The sequence below is a fragment of the Dromaius novaehollandiae genome, chromosome Z (assembly GCF_036370855.1).
Source record: "Dromaius novaehollandiae isolate bDroNov1 chromosome Z, bDroNov1.hap1, whole genome shotgun sequence".
NCBI lineage: Eukaryota > Metazoa > Chordata > Aves > Casuariiformes > Dromaiidae > Dromaius > Dromaius novaehollandiae.
This window is the reverse complement of record NC_088132.1, coordinates 64222670-64240455: the sequence shown is the minus strand read 5'-3', so window position 1 is coordinate 64240455 and position 17786 is coordinate 64222670. Positions and strand designations below refer to the sequence as shown.

The window sequence follows — 17786 nt, the reverse complement described above, 5'->3', positions numbered from 1 at the left end:
ACTGATTAATCTACTTATTACAGATCTTTATCTACCTAGGCAAAGCTTGAAAAGTCTTGAGTGCATGAAGCAAATTCCTTGATGATGTTCTCTTTATTTTAAAGGTTGCTAAAGGAGATGGGCTGGCAGGAAGACAGTGAAAATGATGAAACATGCGCTCCACTAACAGAGGATGAGATGAGGGAATTCAAAGTCATTAGTGAACAGGTGATGCTAAGTTAATGTTCCATTGTGAACTTGTAGGTGAATGTCTTTAATACCTGTGTTTGAGGGGGATCTCTAGTAATTTTGATGGTTAGGGAGATTGACATTTCAGTTTTGTGGGGTTTTTCTTAGAACTAGTTGTTTCCTTTTTCTTCCGTCCTCAACTTTCCAACTGCATCAGGTAGATGGAGAATGGAATACCCATGTCTTCTTCCTGAGCCCCTTCCTCTTTTCAGACACTGCCCCCCTTAGTACACAAGTTTGCAGCAGGCTGGAAAAAAGGGGAATTGTATCACAGGAGAGAACATGTAGGAGTGATCATTGGGACAAGGAATCTGAGGAGGCGGAAGAGGATAAAGCTGTTGTTCACTGCAAGAGCCTAACTTAACACAGTTAGGGGTTCTTGGATCTGTGTAACTGATCCAAAAGTGAAGGCACTCAGCTGAATTTTTCTTTGTGTGTATATGTATAATAGGTAGTACTGTAGATTTGCTGTAGCCCATAGATGAAGATCCAGAAAATATTGAAGCTTAATTGTAGTACTTAGCTTTTTATATCTCTAAATACATCTTGTTTTTTTTATTTCAGTTGCAAAAAAATGGCCTTCGGAAAAATGGCATTTTGAAAAATGGCCTCATCTGTGACTTTAAATTTAGCCCCTGGAAAAACAGCACTTTCAAACCTGCTCTGGAGAATGAGGATTCTGAGACAAGCAGCAGCGATACATCAGATGATGATGATGTGTGAAGATTTCTCTAACATCTGTAGAAGCTCGTTTTGATCTCACGAAAATTTGGGGGTATATTGTCCAAAAAAAATCTAATTTATGTAGTAACATACCCCATTAGAGAACGAATGATGGACTTCTCTCTGAAGAAAGCGAGGAATGTTGTGTTGGGTGTGTTGAACATTACTATAATTTCTTTGTAAACGAATGTTGTAGAATGAGGACTTGGGTTGACCCAGCATTGACTTTCTTCATCACTGCAGCATTTCTGACTAGCAATGTGACAATGTAACAAATCAGACTTTCTCATTTAATAATAAAAACAAAAAGAATTGTGTAATGTCTTGCAAAGCTTCTGTCTTAAAATGTCCAAGACTATGAGGAAAAAAAGGGCAGTTGACACAGTGTTTTGCTTGCCAGGTCATTTCTTTCTTACAATGGAAATCCTCAAATCCACTTTGTACGCAAAAAGGGCAATGTAGCATGTTGGCTAAAATGAGCAAAGTGCACTAAAACTCTTTTCCTTAATTGAGCTGTTGTACTGTTCTACTTTTTCCACACATAATTGCTCTTTAGCCATTTGTAGTGTAGTCATTGTTATAGCAAAAAAACCCTAATGTTACAGTTCCAAATTTCTAGAACTAACCTTTAATTTGAAAGCTTTATGGGGTACTGCAAGACCCAGTGTTCTCACAGTGAACATATTTGTGTGGGAAAATAAACACTGATAAATTATTCACATGCAGAAAAATAACTACACTGACTGGATTTGTCCACTACATGGGAAATAAACTGATTTACAGAGTAATGTCTCAGTGCATAGCATCAAGGGTACTGGTTTTTTTAATCTAGTAACAGTTCTGTTTGCATTTACATTAAATGTACTCTGGCAGCAGTCACTACTGCATTTCAGAATGAGTAAAAATATTTTTATCACCAGATCATGCTTTTATAGCAATGCTAGTATATCGATGCAATAAGCACTTTTTTCAGTTACTTTGTGTAAAACCTTGTTTTCTTTATAATCACGCATTCTTAAACTAATATGGTGTTACTTAATTTTATTTGGTTCATTTTAGCTTAAATATATTTCCCAAGGTTGTACAAACAGTACATAGAATTAATCTGTAGGCACAACTGGTCTTGGTGATGTCACATACTTTTTTTTTTTTAACATAGCTTATATGTAGACATTCCCTCCTTCAAGATGTTTTTGAATTGCACTTTCTTATATTACTGATTTGCAATGTAAAACTTAAGCAAAAATATTTATAAAGTTGAGGTTCTTTTCCATCTTTTAAATTTTTTTTTTAGGAAAAGATTATATGGTGGCACCTAAAAATTTTGGGATAAGGATGTGAAATACGTGGGTTTTTTAGGGATTTTTAGTTTTTTAGTTTAAATAGAGGTTTCTATTAAGTAAGGTATTTACTTGGAACAGGCATACAAGTGTTGGTGTAGTTAATTTTGACACTATATATTGGAATATTATGCTGTGCTCTTGTCTAAATTTAAAAGGATAAAAGGGATTTTTTTGGGGGGGAGGGGGAAACTGCCACATCAATAATGCTTTAGGTACTTGTATGCATTGCAGATCTCTTCCTCCCTTTCCCACATTTTTTTAAATTTACTTTGACATCTTGATGCAGTTTTTATTGGTTTTTTTGGTTGTTTCATCTTATCAACAGGGTCTTCTGCCTATCCTAGTTACTTCGTGGTATGTAAGTGCACTCATTTTGCTACTAATTGAAAACTTTCTTGCCTTGGCATCTCTCAAAGTGGGACATGGACTTCAGTGTTTTTCCTGTCTTCGGTTTAGTGACAAGTCACCTCTTCTCATCCTTTGGGAAGATTCTATAATCGTAGAACACTTATTTTATAATAAGTTTATGGACTTGGGAAATTTGCAGGTTTTAACAGAGAATACTCTCTTTAGAGATAATAGAAATAACAGTTGTACTCGGATTATTTGTTTCTCTAGATGCAGAAACTGTAAGAGTACCTTTCATGCTCGTTCAGAAAGGGGTGTCAAATTCTGCATAACCCTTAGCTAAATGGTTATCTGCCTGCTCTGTTACTTAGTTTGCCCCTCATTGTAGTAAGAGATAGAAGTGGTGAAGCTTTGATCTTCCCACTAAGGACCTGGCCAGCCTTGCATTATAATTAGTTAAGGCAAAGCTGAGTAGTGTGTTGGGCCTCTTTCTTCCCCCCTTATTAAGAAACACTTCCTTTACTTACTCACTGAGGAACTCTCAGCAGTTTTCTGTTGAGCTTTCAACTTTGATTTTCCTGGGAGATGCCTTCCAATCCTTGCTGTCTTCCTAGCTAGCTCACTTGTTCATCAGGAATCCTGTCTCCTCTTCACACTTAGAAGTCATGAATATACATATGGACATTATTTCAAATGGTTTGGCTTATTAAATCAAAGTTTGTTTTTCTTGTTTTACTTTCAGAAAACATGAAGACAGTCTTTTGCCCACCCTGTCCCCTTCCGTTTTGCTCCCCAAATGAGTACATAAAGCAGAGTGAACACTGATTCACTAGTATGTAACAATACAAATTTTTCACCTCTAACTTTGGTTGTTCCTGTCCCAGAGCAGTTTAATTTTAGTTGTTCATCAGCCTTCCTTCTCTGTCTTCCCTGTATCATGATCCTTTTCCAGGATACATTTTTGTTTCTTTGGAAAAATGGCTGCCTTAAGGCTTAAAAAGTTGCTGGACTAAGCTTGCCTAATCCTTTAGTTAGCTTCTAGCATGCTCTGGAAAGGATTCACAGACATTTTTGTGTCTAGTGGATATAGAGTTTGTCAGTGCCGAGTCCAGAAAGCTCAACTTTAATGAAAGTAATCACTGAATGCTGCGTACAGACTTGGCGCAGATGTATGATTTGCAGTAATCACTACAATTTCTCTTCTCTATCTAGCCTGTCTTTGCTGACAGTGTACTGTATCCTCTTGGCTCCCCTTCCCATCCTCCTTTTGAGGGGAAGAATTTTAATCAGTCAGTTGTCAGTTTTTGATCAATTGGTGATGAGGGATATACACTCTTGCCTGCCAAAGGTATGAAGGGTACTTTTGTTTATAGTAGGGGAGCTGTGGCTCCTCCATTACTTCTAGAATGACGACAGAGACCTTCCTCATCAGTTTGTATAAGGCCTTTTTCTGTCTTAACTGGTAAGAGAAGCTGCAGTGTTAATTACAGTAAAGTTGTCCATTGATGCATATTGGACCCAGTCAAAATTCTGAAGAAGACTTTTTCTCCTTGTAATTGCAATCATTGGTAAATATTATCAAGTATGGAGGAAATTTAATTGTGTTCTCCTACACAATTGCATCTGAAAAAATCCATCTATCCTATTTTACTTGTGACAAAAGCCTCAATTTTAGAGAAAAGTTTGTACCTTCTTGGTAAGCAGAGTACTGCTCTGATACTAAACTCAGTGCCTACCAACACCTTGCTTCTGTTGGTCTGTTTTGTGCAGATATGATCCTCTGATGGAGATGTGAAGTTCCATCTCATAGTGAGATTTTACAGGGTCTGTGGTGGTATGTGCGTCTTGAATTCCTGCAAGGATACCTGAGAGCATGCTTGCTATTTAAGGTTGATTCTGTTTGTCTTCGTCAGACAGCGTCTTGGTATGTGGTTATTTGTTCCCCTGGCAAAAGCGTGATTCCTGTAGAGGAATGGTAACCCTTCCATATTTGCAGAGCAAATGACCATTTACCATCCTGTCCTGTCTGGATCAAGGATCTTGCTTTGAAGAGGGGGGGAATACTTTTCAGCAAGTGGTAAGGTTGTTGGTGGCTGGACAAGCATCTCCACATCAGCCTGATGGCGTTTGGGGCTATATGAGGGAAAGATGTCCCCTTAGGGGAAGTGGAAGATTCCTGGTTCAGGTGATAATATACTACAGAGTTTCATCTTCAGAAGTAAAGAACTGCAAACTCCTTCCAGTCCGCCAGGAAGAGGTCGAATTTAGGAATTGATGCAACAGATTCAAAATTCTCAGAAGATGAACTTTAAGCACCTGGTAGCCTGAGCTATTTCATTTTCCTGCACTACCAGACTGACAGTGTGGTGTCCTGAATTAGCATCTTCCAAGTCTACAGATATTCTGAAATGGACCTCTTTGCATCACATATCAGAAGACAATTTCTGACCTTCTCTGAAACCAGCCAGCCTCCTGATTTCTTGCCATATGTGCTTCACATTTGGGTGAAGGCAGGTGATGCAGCTTTTCCTCTGATCTGTTACTCGGTCTAGCTGATAGTAAGAAATGATGTACTGCTTTGATCTGGCTTATCCTAATATGGCTGCTTTTGTATGGTGACTTCTGTTTGTTTCTTATTCTTCTCTATATGATAGCTTGGTCTCTGGGAGTTCTGTGCTATCCTAACCTTCGCATGCTCCATCTCATGTTGTTTCCTGTTGCAAGACTGCTGAAGCAGAACCACCTTTAGTGAGTTAGTGTATCCTATCTGAGCTTAAGTGTCTATTCTCATTAATCTCCAGTTTTATTTATGCCTTCACCAAATGCTGCACTACTGGAGTATATTTTAGAGCCAAAATATCACTTGGTAGAGAGCAGTCCTGGAATCGCTGTTTGTGTGAAGGACTCTGCATTGTTCCATTATAACTATATAGTATTGCTTTTTGGAGTCACTCAGTGAAGATATGCGTATGGACAGTCACTCAAAGAAAAGTTTCTTATTAGCAGACTACTTTGAGATGTGTTGTCCACGTGTGCACTTATCTCCTATCCTCCTCCTTTTCTTCAGTGTCTCTGACAGTGCAGTCATTAGGATCCTGCATTTCAGGAAACAACTGGAGATGTGTAGGTTGTGGACTTGCCTTATGTATGGGTAAAATATTATCAAGACTTGAGTGATCTGGCGTACATATGCGCATGTATACAAGGGAACACTGTAGAATGCTTTTAGAAAATAAGTTATTCCTACTCTTGCCATTTATACCTCTGGATATCATTGGTGACTCTTCATATGAGTATCCAGGTTCTTTGCTACCCAGGATACATGAAACTTAAATTATATCCAAACAGAAAGACTTCCTCATTGATTGTCAGATTTGTTTGTTTTCCTGTAACATTATTTAGGTAATGAGATATTACTTAAATGGTAATGTCTGAAATGAGCTGGTCCATAGAAATCAATATGTTTGAGTATAAGTAGCCTACTGAATCAAGCCACTGTTTGTGCTAAGCTATGAAACGTTTCATTACCAAAAGTTGCAAGATGCTTTTATCTACCTTGGAAAGCTATTTCAAAAAGAAGCTCGAGTAGGAGTGTAAAGTACACAGATATTTTACACAAACTGTTCACTTGAGCACTTTTTCTGTGCTCTGAGTTACTTTTTACGATTTTATTTTTGCTTTGTCCACCTCTGAAGTGGATGTGCACAAATAATCTTTTTACAGAATAAAATCGTTTGATTAGTTGAGGTTAACAAATTAGTTATTAAATTCTGAAAATGTGGGACTATATCCATGTTCCAGTTTAGCTATAAACTAGAATAGTTTAATTGAAACCTGCAGTCAATGAGATGTTGAATTTAGTAGATGTTTTTGAAAATTTTCATACTGAATTTATGACTTTATTTGGAGAAAGTGGATAATGTTATGGGCTAATCACAAGAATGTGAACAGAAGTTTTGTCTTGGTTAAGGTCTCAATACAACAGTACCAGAGAGATACTTATGAGGAGGCCAGTGGTTTTGCATTTTGTACAGTCTGGACAACATTTGTTAGGTAGGTAAAAACAAACTACTGAATAAGCAGGTGTACTGTCAAGTGAATGGTATGTGTTTGTACAATTAAAGACTAACTAATAATGCATGTCTGCAAGGGTGTGAAGATTACACAGGCTTACGTTACCTAGCCTTCAGTCAAGTTCTGTGTTCCTTATCTCGCAAATGCTTGACTTTACTTTTATTTCGGTATGTTTCTTACTGCTTAACAATGGTGGTCCTGATTTTAGAGTAGTTTATTGTTAGAAGGGGAAAATCAAAATGGGAAAAATGGATTGGGAAAAATGGATTAGGAAAAAAGGCTAGAGCTTCTGTAAAATCCTTATAGGATTTAGGAGTGAACCTCAAAACAGTCCTGTGAGGTAAGGGTTGAAGGCAGATTGCAAATAAACCCAGTGGTGCAGAAGTGCCCTTGCAGAAGGGTGCACCATTGTTAGAGTAGAGCAGAAAGGGGGAATAGGCCAGAGCTCTCTAAAGAGCTGAGGCTGTTATTTGAACAAAATCAAAAGAGTCTATGCAGCATGGCTTAACTCCTGCATTGGTCAAAACTAGGCAACTGCAGTGTGAGTTAATCTGCATTTTTCTTTAGCAAATATATGTATATTTTTGCTTGGCTTCTATTAGACTTCCTAAAGGCTTATCTTCTGATGTTTGTATTTTAGGCAGATTATTTTATGGTGCAGAACCAATGAGTCAGTAGCAAAAAAGAAAAAAAAACAGGCCCAGAAGCTGCCCCGTTTGGACTCAGCAGGACATAGGGCAGGATGTCTTCAACTGCAAAGATTCACTTGCTGGGTTCTTCCCCTGGATGCAGGATGAAAGGGAAGGGATTACAGTGGAAGCTGCTTTAAGGAGCAAATGTGGTGAGGTAAGGCTGGAACAGGAACTGCTCTAGTAGTGGAGAACAGCTTCTAAAGAAATAGTAAGAATAAGGCAAAGAGGACTGTAATGAGACAGAGCTCATGGAGCTAGGCAGTGAAAGAGCTCAATGTTAATGTTCTTAGCAGAAACAGCTGAGGTAAATGTTTGAAGAATGGACAATGGTTCAGATCAGAGTTGAGGTAGGGTTAGCCCAACAGTCTAGTGCAGCAGCAGCTAATTAGCAGCTAATTAGCTCTCAGGTGGAACTGAGCAGCTTGATGGGGTGGGGGAAGCAAGGGGGCCTTGCAGGCTGGCAAGGAAGGGGAGCTGTGAGGAGTGGTGCAAGGAAGACAGCAGGTCGCTGTGCTGTGCTGTGCTGTGCTGTGCTGTGCTGTGCTGTGCTGTGCTGTGCTGTGCTGTGCTGTGCTGTGCTGTGCTGTGCTGTGCTGTGCTGTGCTGTGCTGTGCTGTGCTGTGCTGTTTGGAGGACTGGCAGGTGCTGAGTAGGATTTGGGGGGAGCAAATACTGAGCAAGATGTTGGGGAGGAGAAGCTGCAAGGTGGAAGACTCATGGAAAGCAGTTGCTGTGGGAGAGGCAATAGAGCTGCTGGCCTGAGCTGGAAGTCTTTGGTGGCACTGCTAGTTACCTGGTGAGTGCAGTGAAGACCTGCAAACCTGGTTCCAGTGCTGTGTTGATTGCGAACTGGTAAGTACAAGAATACGGTCAGTGTTTGATTGCTTTAGTGGTGTTTAATCCCTGTCAAAGAGCAAATGCACAAATGAGTGGATGAAGTGGAGGTGGTGAAGTTCTCACTTTCTTCCTGAGCAATGAGTTGCTGGGCAGTGTCTGAAGGAATTGTATGTATGGGGAGTGCATGGGAAGGCAGGATGTCCAGGGCTAACCAGAGGAGACCAATTCTGTTTCAGTGTTAATTGTTAGGAAAAAAAGGAATTGTAAGGAAAAAAATGATAAATGCACCACTTGCAATGTCAGGTAACTGTGTTAGGATTTGCCAAACCAGGACAGATTGACTTTATTATCAAATAAATAAAAAACCTCAGCAAAGAAGAAGTGTTTCTCATGACCTCTGAAACAACTGTAATCTTGACAAAGCTGTGGGTTAACAAAGCACAAATATTTTAATTGGCTTAATCAGGCAGTTAGAGAAAGGAAACAGTATGCAGGCGTGGATGTTAAGGTGAGCAGGGTGAGCCCTTGCCTTGCAGAGGAATGCTGCATGGTGAGGGATGGTGGCTCTGCTGCATGGTAAGGGTGAGAGTGGCACTGAAAAGGGTATTTGATAATGCTTGCTCATGTTAGTCATGCCCAGAAAATATGCTGACTGCTGTTGTCATCACACACTGATGTATACAGATCTAATGGTTGTGCTCATGGTTGGTTTCCTGGTCTTTAATGGGGGAGTAGTGGCTTAGCTTGGAGTACATGTAGGAGTCTCTTTAGCTGTGTAGGCATCTGGTTGATCTCTCTGGTCCTGAGGAAATTCTTGTTCCCAAGATCATCTTCGGCATAATTTTGGTTCTCTTGTTAACCTCTTCTGTGATGTGCGCCTTGATGGTATCTCATGCCATGACCTTCTTCTGCTCATGTCATGCAAGAAGCCTTGACCACGTAGGGATACACTGATCATTTTGTCTTTGGCTTACTTGAGCCAAAGTCCTAGAGTAAAGTCAGTCCTGGGCCATGCCAGGACTGTGCTTGTATCCTTCCCTTTCCAGCTGCTTGGTCAAGGCCTCATTTTTTTTCTTTGTATAGTGGTCCCTTAAGTAGATACAAAAAGTCCCCTTTCTGTATCTATGCAAAGTGATGAAAGTCCAGGGCTTTGGACTTTGCTACACTTAGGACTTCTTACTCTCTAAGTACTACAGGGAGAGAAAAACCCCAATATGATTAAAAGAGACTAGAAGGGAGCTGTAGTTGCTCATTTCTGCAGTACCCAAGGAGGAAGAAATCTGCTTTATGTTGTGTAGCCTGGCCCCCAGAGCAATTTGCACGAAGGAAGTAGAGTGTCAGCACTACAGGCAGAAAAGTGAGTAGCTTCAAGCAGTGTGGAAGTGATATCGCTTAACTGAGAGCACAGACTTCCCAATCAATGGTCTACTTTCTATTTTCTTAATTCTAAATAGTATCTTTTGACTGTTTCATGTTTCACTTCCTAATTATTAATTTATCTTGTCTGTCTCAATCTTCCAAACCTTTAGGTTCTGGTATTGCATCTAAATACTGCAGATCTACGCTGGGTAACATCTCTAAGGTATAACCTATTCTGTCTGTTTAGAGCATATTCATTGAGATTGTTTTCATCAACTTAGTTCTCAAATCAGCAGCATCTCTTTGTCTGGCTGTAGCACAGTGCTGCCCTGCCTGTCTCAGAGTGATGTTGCAAAGAATCTTCTCCCATCGTGGATCATCTCTGGCTCCTTCCTTCTTCTTGTTTCCTGCCCTGATTACTTTAAACATGGGTTGCTTGTCCCGCTTTCAAGCCTTCTGTAATGTAGACACCTCTAACTTATGCATCACTTCTCATTCATCTCAAAGAGGATGGCACCTGCCTTTAGCCAGTGACTCCAGAGGCTGTCATTCATGTGTTCAGTTTTGAAGAGGGCATCCTTATGCTTTCTTCTCTGCTGTTTCTGGAGGCAAGCAAAATTACATTGTTTTCTTCCTTCCCAGAGATGGTGTCTGGCAAAACCCCTCAAACCTTCCAAAATGAAACAAAATAGTGAGGAGTCTTGGCAAGCCAGACTGCTCTGATCTCTGCTGGGCTCTCGGACTTTATTGCATGTTAATTGTCCTCTGCTCTTCCATCTGCCTCTTGTAAGCAATTTTTCCCTGTGTCTGTACTTTGTGTGTATTAAGGTTCTGGCCCTGCACATACAGCTTCTAACTGATACAGTAACACAAATAATGCATCCTGAGACTGATAGGAACAGTGTTGCAAGGACTGGAATTTCTTCTTGAAACTTTTAAAATAATAGGATGTCCTGTATTGTCCACTGCAGTGCCACTGTGTGTGGGCAGCAGCATGCAATTAGCAAGCATCTGGGTATATCACAGCTGGGCCATAGTTGGTGCCCGCTAAACAGGAGGGGGAGTTTCTAGTTGTGAGCGTGCAGCGTGTCCTCTAGGAACCAGAAGAGGGTGCTGGAGGTCTTCGGCCAGCTCTGATCTGTGCTGATATACTTGCAGGTTTTGTGCAGGGGTTATTTTGGTTAAAGTTTTTGTGGTTTTGTTTGTTTTTAATTAAATTTTTAAATTTTAAATTAGTATAGCTAAATTTTGTGATACTTTACTGTGCCAACCCCTAAATGCAGAGACAACTGTACATTTTATAGAGCTGCTCTACTTTGGTAAAATTTATGACTGCTCTTGAAACCACTGGTAAAACTGCTTAGTGTAGGCTGGGGTTGGCTAGAGATGCTCTTAAGCAGAACAACCTGCATATATAGGTATATTGTAAACAGTCAGGAGGGAAAGATAGTTCTGTTAGTGTCAGTTACACAAACGATGTGCATAAACAAACATTTGTTTAAAGAAAAGCTGGGAGCAAAATCAGTTTTGTTCTGTATTCTGCTGTGATTCTCCCTGTGGGGTAAATCTCCTACTTGAAGATTTCTAGTTGCATTCATGTGCTGCTGTGACATTGTCTCAAACTTACTATTGGATCAAAATTTGGCCTCTTCTCATGCATCGATATCCCTGCTGAAGTTCACAATATGACAGGTATTTGTTCATTAAAAAAAAAAAAAATAGAATGGGCTACAGAACAAGGTTTCTTCCAATTGTTTAGCATAAAAAGCTGACGCTAGAGGACAGCAAAGAAATAGCTAGAACATGCTCTCGTACATTTGCTGTTAGAATGCTTCTCGTCTAAGTTGAGATGAGATGGCTTTTTAAAGTAAACCTACAGCTTGCAGCTCACTTAAAGGAGCTTTCTTCTCTACTGGATTTTTATCAGGTGTTCTTCTCTTCGCATGCTCTCTCCTGCACTGCTGCTCTAATACTAAACCGTGCCTGCTGGAAACAAGCTTTCAGCAGTTGTAATAAATTCTTAGCTTTTGGTCAAAATCTTCAAATCTGGGTGTCTAGCATTAAGCACCTTTATTTAGATGAACAAATACCTCATTTTTCAAAGATGGAAAGCAACCCAGTTCCTATTAAGCAGTAGTAGTAACAGATACTCACCATTGTTGAAAATAAGACTTCATGATTTATTCTTAGACTTTTAAAATAAAAGCAGTTTTAACTGTCCAGACTTAAGGGAGATAGGTAATAAGATGTATTAAAATGACAGCATGTCTCTAGTATGTCTTGGCAATATTCTGTTTCTTGAGCTGAGAGAGGAGGAGAGCATTTCTCCTCACTAGTTCTCTGTCATCGCACTGAGAGAGAGAGGCTGCAGGTGTCTGCATCCTGCGTTAAATGGCCTGGAGTCCCAGGTCACATGTTCGTTTGCGAGTTCATCCTTCCGCTGTTCAGCATGGAACTGTGTTGGGCCAGAAAGCTGCTTAAAGGTTTTTCTAAATAAAAATCAAAGGCTACGTGTGTAATGGTGGCTCGGCACTTCTACAAAGGTCTTTTGTGTTAAGGCTTTGGGGATTCATGGAGCCTGCAGCTGAAGCAGGAGAGGCTGGATTTTTGTCCTGGGATCGTTCCAAGTGAAACAGAGCTGCCTGCTGCTGTCTCAGACTCCTTGGAAAACAGCAGGAGGTGTCCATCTGACAGGGCAGAAATCAATCCTTTCTTGTTACCACTGTGGTAAGGGAATTACTCCTGTGTCTGTCCTCTACTAAACTGGAGTTAAAGATGTTCAAGAGTTTTTGCTATACTTCTCATGCCAGACCTTCATTTTGTTCATCTAAAACATACCACTTAAATCAGGACCTAGATTTTCACTTCTTTAACAAAAAAGGCAAAACCAAAAACACTTGCAAATAGTCATTTAAAAAGAAGCCTTCTACCTTCATCCTTCTCCATTTCTTCAATTACTTTTTTCCCCCTGTTAAGAGCAAATTGGGCATCTTTGTTTTCCCTTTTCTTCAGCATTAGTATCGTGCAGTGCTTCAAACCTAAAGGTTTTTCCTGATTATGCCAGAGGCAAAGTAGATTACATCTCTCACATGTTGGCGGTTACAGCAATATTGCACAAGGAGGGGAATGCTTGATTAGAGTAACAGGATGCATATTGCTAGATAGAATCGTTGTGTGACAGTGTTTGAGACGAAACTGTGTTGTAGAAGAAAGGGTGGAAGAAAAAGTCTAAAAGCACCTGTCTAAAACTATTTTTCAGTTTATTTCTGGAGGCCCTCCCTCCCCACTGCCATCTTAACTTTCACCAAGGGTGCTCGGTTATTGGTTCCAGTAGTCAGGTGCTTTTCAGGCTTCAGAAGAGAGTTGATGACTCACAGCTACTTAGACTATAAGACAGGCCCAAATCCTTTCACTTGCTAGGAAGAACACTTTAATTTATCTCACTCTGCAGGTAAAAGGAAGTTACAAAAAGTAGGCTGGAATATGAGGGCTGCTAAGGCAGTCAGTGGCCGCGTGAAGACACTCCTGGGTATACTCCCCATTCTCTGTTTTCTAGAGGAATTGGACGATACAGAACGGTGAAATATAGGAGTGTCATAAATGTCACTGTACTGTATAAGGTATTGTAGGATGCAGTACATCTGGAGACTTAAAGTAAGCCTAAGGAGAGTTTTGAAGTGGGAACTGTAGCTTTCTTTGTTTTTAAACCTTTTTGCAATTTTGTTGCAGCAAAAATTCTATTAAAAAAAAAAAACCCAGAATATACATTATGGGATTGTTGATTTATAATTCTTACTCTGCAGAAAACTCTTTGAAGCCAATGTATATGTGTGCATGGGTATATGTGTGTGTATACAACTTTTTAAAGCTATATGAAGACTCTAAGAACCGATCCTGCTTCAGTTCTTAGAAAGTGTCTTTTAGAACCATCTCATTTTCCATGGTGTATTTCATTTTTTTCTGCCTTTCCTATTAACAGATACATTGCTCAGATTTGTATAACTTGTTGTGGGCACTAAGGCCCAGATATCCAAAGATATATAGGTGCCGAACTCCTGCTGACTTCATTTAAGTGCTTTGGAAGAACTACACATAACCCATCAATAGGAAATTTTGCTCTTCAAGAAGGCCATGATATTCATGGCCCAGGCCTCAGCCCAGGGTAATGAGTTTACCTCTGTCTGAGCTCACTCTCCCAAGTAGGCTGCAGGTTAGTCATTGCAGCAGTTAAAGGCTCCTGCCTTGAAGAAACGTAAGAATATTCAGAGGAGCACCAGACTGCAGTACGTACTACTTCACACAAACAGAAAAATGCCCTTATCCTCCATTCTGGCTTGGTTTACTTCAAAAGAGTCATAACAAGTTAGGGCTGTATATGTTTGCTACTGATTAAAATTGTGTCTTGGTGAGGCAAAATACAAACTCTGCACCGAGGTCTGAGTGCTTGCAGGTTATTTTCAAGTGTGGTGTGTAAGGACTGAATAAGTTTGCCTCAGCAAGGATCTGGAAAAGCAGATTCTGAGTAATTGTGCTGTGTTTCCTTCCTATACTGTCAGATGGCACTTATGCCAATGTAATGACCATGTGTCTTTCTAAAAACATCTCATCAGTGACTGCTTCTGGTAATGGACACTTATTTTTCAGTATCCTAAATCATATAGTAACTTTGAAAAACATCAAACTTTTTTTTTTTAAACAAAACTAAGATGGTCTCTCCCTCTACTGTGTTCTTCCCAGGCATGAAAAGTAGTATAGGGAATTAAGCTGTCCCTATAAGTTACTTTTTCCAAATACACATACTGAATGCATGACAAATGGTTCCACTTTTCAGGATTTTTACAAAAAGCAGACTTTTTTTCCCCAGAAGTATGTGATTTCACATTTGAGCAGTGACTTGGCTGACTATGCAAGGGAGTTGGAGACAGTCTTTCTAAAGGTTATTTACCACATGTCTACAAACCACAATGTGTAATTGAGAAACAGAAAGCTGCTCTTGCACAGTGTTTGTACACAGATTAATATATGCTGGGGTTAAAGTGAACATTTAGTTTAATGAACTCATCATATTTGTTGGTTTTGTAGATGTTACAATGTACACTGGGTTTACATTTTTGAAACAAAAGCAACAATCAGCAGCTCTTAGCTTTTCTATGTCAGATTTTTCCTAAATAGAATGCAAATACACTTTTATAATATTTAGGTTTTTATTGACATTGTTTATTTCATTTTTTCCCAACCATCAGTCCTGGTAATATCAAAAAAATGTAGGAGTAAGGACAACTTTTTAACCAGGGTTGCTGTAACTGATTTACCTGCAGGTGTTAAAGCTTTATTTTGTTCCATGTTTGAGCAATGAAAATAAGTCACTTCTCATATTGATTTTGAACTTTTTCATGTTCATATTCATTTGAGCAACTCTTACTTTTCTTTCCTGATCTGTCTAGTACTTCTAGAGTCAGGTTATAAACTGCACAGTTCCCATGCACCAGAACAATATTTGATTTGCAGCCATGCAGAGACAGCTTGATTAAAACATTTTTCTCTCCTGCTTCTCAAGAAAATATTTCCGTTCCTACTGGGCTCTTACTAAAAACCTTATTTATATACAAAGTTAAGATTTTCTTGGACCTAATACTAGCTGACAGTGTTTCTTTAAGTATGCTGATTTGCATTTTATGATTGTTTTAAATCTTAACTGTATTCTGGTTCTACATTCATCAACAAGAGCAGTGGGTGGAGTAGGTCACATTATAATTCTGAATTTTGCAGTATATCTGATCTTGATTTATGCAGTTGTCTTCAATATGAATTGACAAGGCCAAGGTGTTAAGATTGAAGAAAACTGTTCTCTGTGCCATACTGATGGGGAACAGTGATGGGGAAACAGATTTGAAGTTGTGCCAGCTTCAGTCTTGCTGGGTTGTCTGTAATGGCGAGGCTGGGGAGTGGACTCAAATTCATTACATTTCTTATTGCCTCCTGCAGTAACTTGAATTTGGGCTGCCTACAGATCCCACCCTCCCTGTGGGGACTGTACCTGGGACAGCGCTGCAAAGGCTGGGCAGAGGGAGGGCAGCAGTGACCAGGGCCAAGTGTGAGCCCGTTCTCCAGGGACTCTGTGGGCTTTTGCTTTTTCACATGTTGTTCCCTGAGGGTTATTTGAAACCTGCATCTGAGTTCAGGCTGGGATCCTCGCTGTGCAGGCTCTCCGGGAGCTTGGAGGTGAAGCTGGGCTCAGGGGCTCTGTATCGGTGCAGTGTCAGTATGGCTGAGTTAAGCACTGGAGCAGGGAGCCTGGCGGGGCCCCACGAGGTGTGAGGCACCCTCCTCTCGGAACGGTTCCTCCTGTAGCAGGCCACGAGGTGCTGAAACAAGTCGTCTCGTGCCAGGCGTGCAGGTCTGGTGTGCAGAGCCGCTTCCCTGCTGAAGGGAGGTTACCGTAGAGCTGCCAACCAGTCTGGCTGCTGGGTAATTTTCCATCTCCTTTCTGCAGTAGGAACAGCGTGCAAGCGTGTGTGTGTGAGAGGGGGTGTCGGATACACAGAAATGAGAAGAATGGGACCAAATCTTCCAAAATGATTAAACTCCCATTGACTTCATGGGAGCAGGTTAGTTGCTGAAGCGCCCCAGTTAGCACGCTGCAGAAGCATGCAAACGCCCGTTGTGAACTGCGGTGTGTCAGTTCTGGTTGTAGTGCTGTCAGAACTGCAGGGATGCTGGGGAAGGGTTCGGCCCTAATACTGGATTAGGCAATAATCCCCCGAGGAACCGATCACCGTTCTGAGCATTTGGTGCTTGCTAGTTGCTAAACAGCTATTGACAAGAGAGAGCTGTGTATATTCACTGCTATCAGGCCTTAGTTTTTATCACCAGTATAAAAGCATATGGAACACAGGAAGGAAAGCAAAGCTAAAATTAAATGAATAGAAAGGCAGAGCAGCAGACTTTTCTTTGCGAAAGTTTTGTAGGAAAAATGTAAAAGGCCAGAATACCCGGCATTTGTCCACATCAATGGTGGTCCTTTTGCAGATAAAAACTGCTCTCCAGGGTCTAGATATCTAATAAAACTCGGTTGTTAGGAGTGTGAGAATTAATCCTTAGGGAGGGGGAGAGAAGAGAAATGATTTTTGGAAAGAACATTCTAACCCCCGTATGGAAGGGTGATACCAGCTGCAGAGGTGCCTTTGAGATGAGGGAAGAAAGAGAAAGTCTCTTGGATTTCTTCAGGTACTTGAAAGTTTAACTGTGAACACAGAAACGTTTTTGCCAAGATAAATACAATAAGCAAGTGAATACTTTAAAAAATGATTGCAGCTTGGGAAAAAGCTAAAGACTGGCTGGAATCAGCAGTAGGTGAAAAGCTAGTGTTGTAGGTGTAATCTTTGTATTTGAGTAGAGATTAGTGCCTAAAGACATGATGATGTCAAATATTCCTCAGATGGGGGAAGAGAGAGCCAGTGCACCCAAAGAGCATGCAAACATTTATTTGGGGCATAACTCCCTGGGACTGAGAAATCTTGCAGAACTAATGAAATTAAGAACATGAGGAATTTTGTGTGCAATGTGTGGTGCTTGTGTGAAAGCACAGGAGTCTAACCTAAAATAATGGATGTGGTAAACAACTGGAGGAAGTGCAAAAGTAACTGGGAGGATGAAGGTGTTAACTCTGCTTTACTACTGTGCTGGTGAATATGAGCCTTCCTGACATCCCTGCACAACCACTTAATTTTTTTTTTCCATCTCTTATAGAATGCTCCATCAAAACAGTCAGCGTGAGGGTACATATATTGTCTTTAAAATCAGATTGTAGTTACCTCCTGCAAGCTCTCCACAGTCACCAGAGACTGAAGCCAAAGTGGCTAGCTCACATGTGCACAGGACTCGGGGGCAGAGCGGGGGAGAGAACTGTTTCTCTTGGCGCCTGGGCTTGCCTGAGGCAGGAATCCATCCTTGTGGCTGGTTTGTGGTCGCATTAGCTGGTACTGGAGGAACACTGCTGGGTCAATCGGCCTCCGTATTCCTATATATTTATTATTCCTGTAATTCCTATTTCAACAGTCTCTGCCTTGCTTAAGCAGTGCTGTAGTCTTAGCTAGCTTCCTTCTGGTTTCAAGCAGAACTCTGGCCAGTTGCCCTGGCAATTAAGTTGCATACCCCTGGCTTAAAGCTGCAAAAGTGTGCT

General features: G+C 40.5%; 1 protein-coding gene across 8 annotated transcripts in view; it reads left to right on the top strand.

Annotated features, from left to right (window-relative positions):
- Nucleotides 1–1271, top strand: part of LOC135325079 (vasculin) — a 34234-nt gene extending 32963 nt beyond the window's left edge. For all 8 annotated transcript variants that reach the window (XM_064502553.1, XM_064502547.1, XM_064502551.1 and 5 more), the window contains 2 exons: nucleotides 105–207; nucleotides 793–1271. In XM_064502553.1, the coding sequence (XP_064358623.1) occupies nucleotides 105–207; nucleotides 793–951 (262 nt within the window). In that variant the 3' untranslated portion in view covers nucleotides 952–1271. The remainder of the gene's footprint in view (nucleotides 1–104; nucleotides 208–792) is intronic.
- The last annotated feature ends 16515 nt before the right edge of the window (nucleotides 1272–17786 follow it).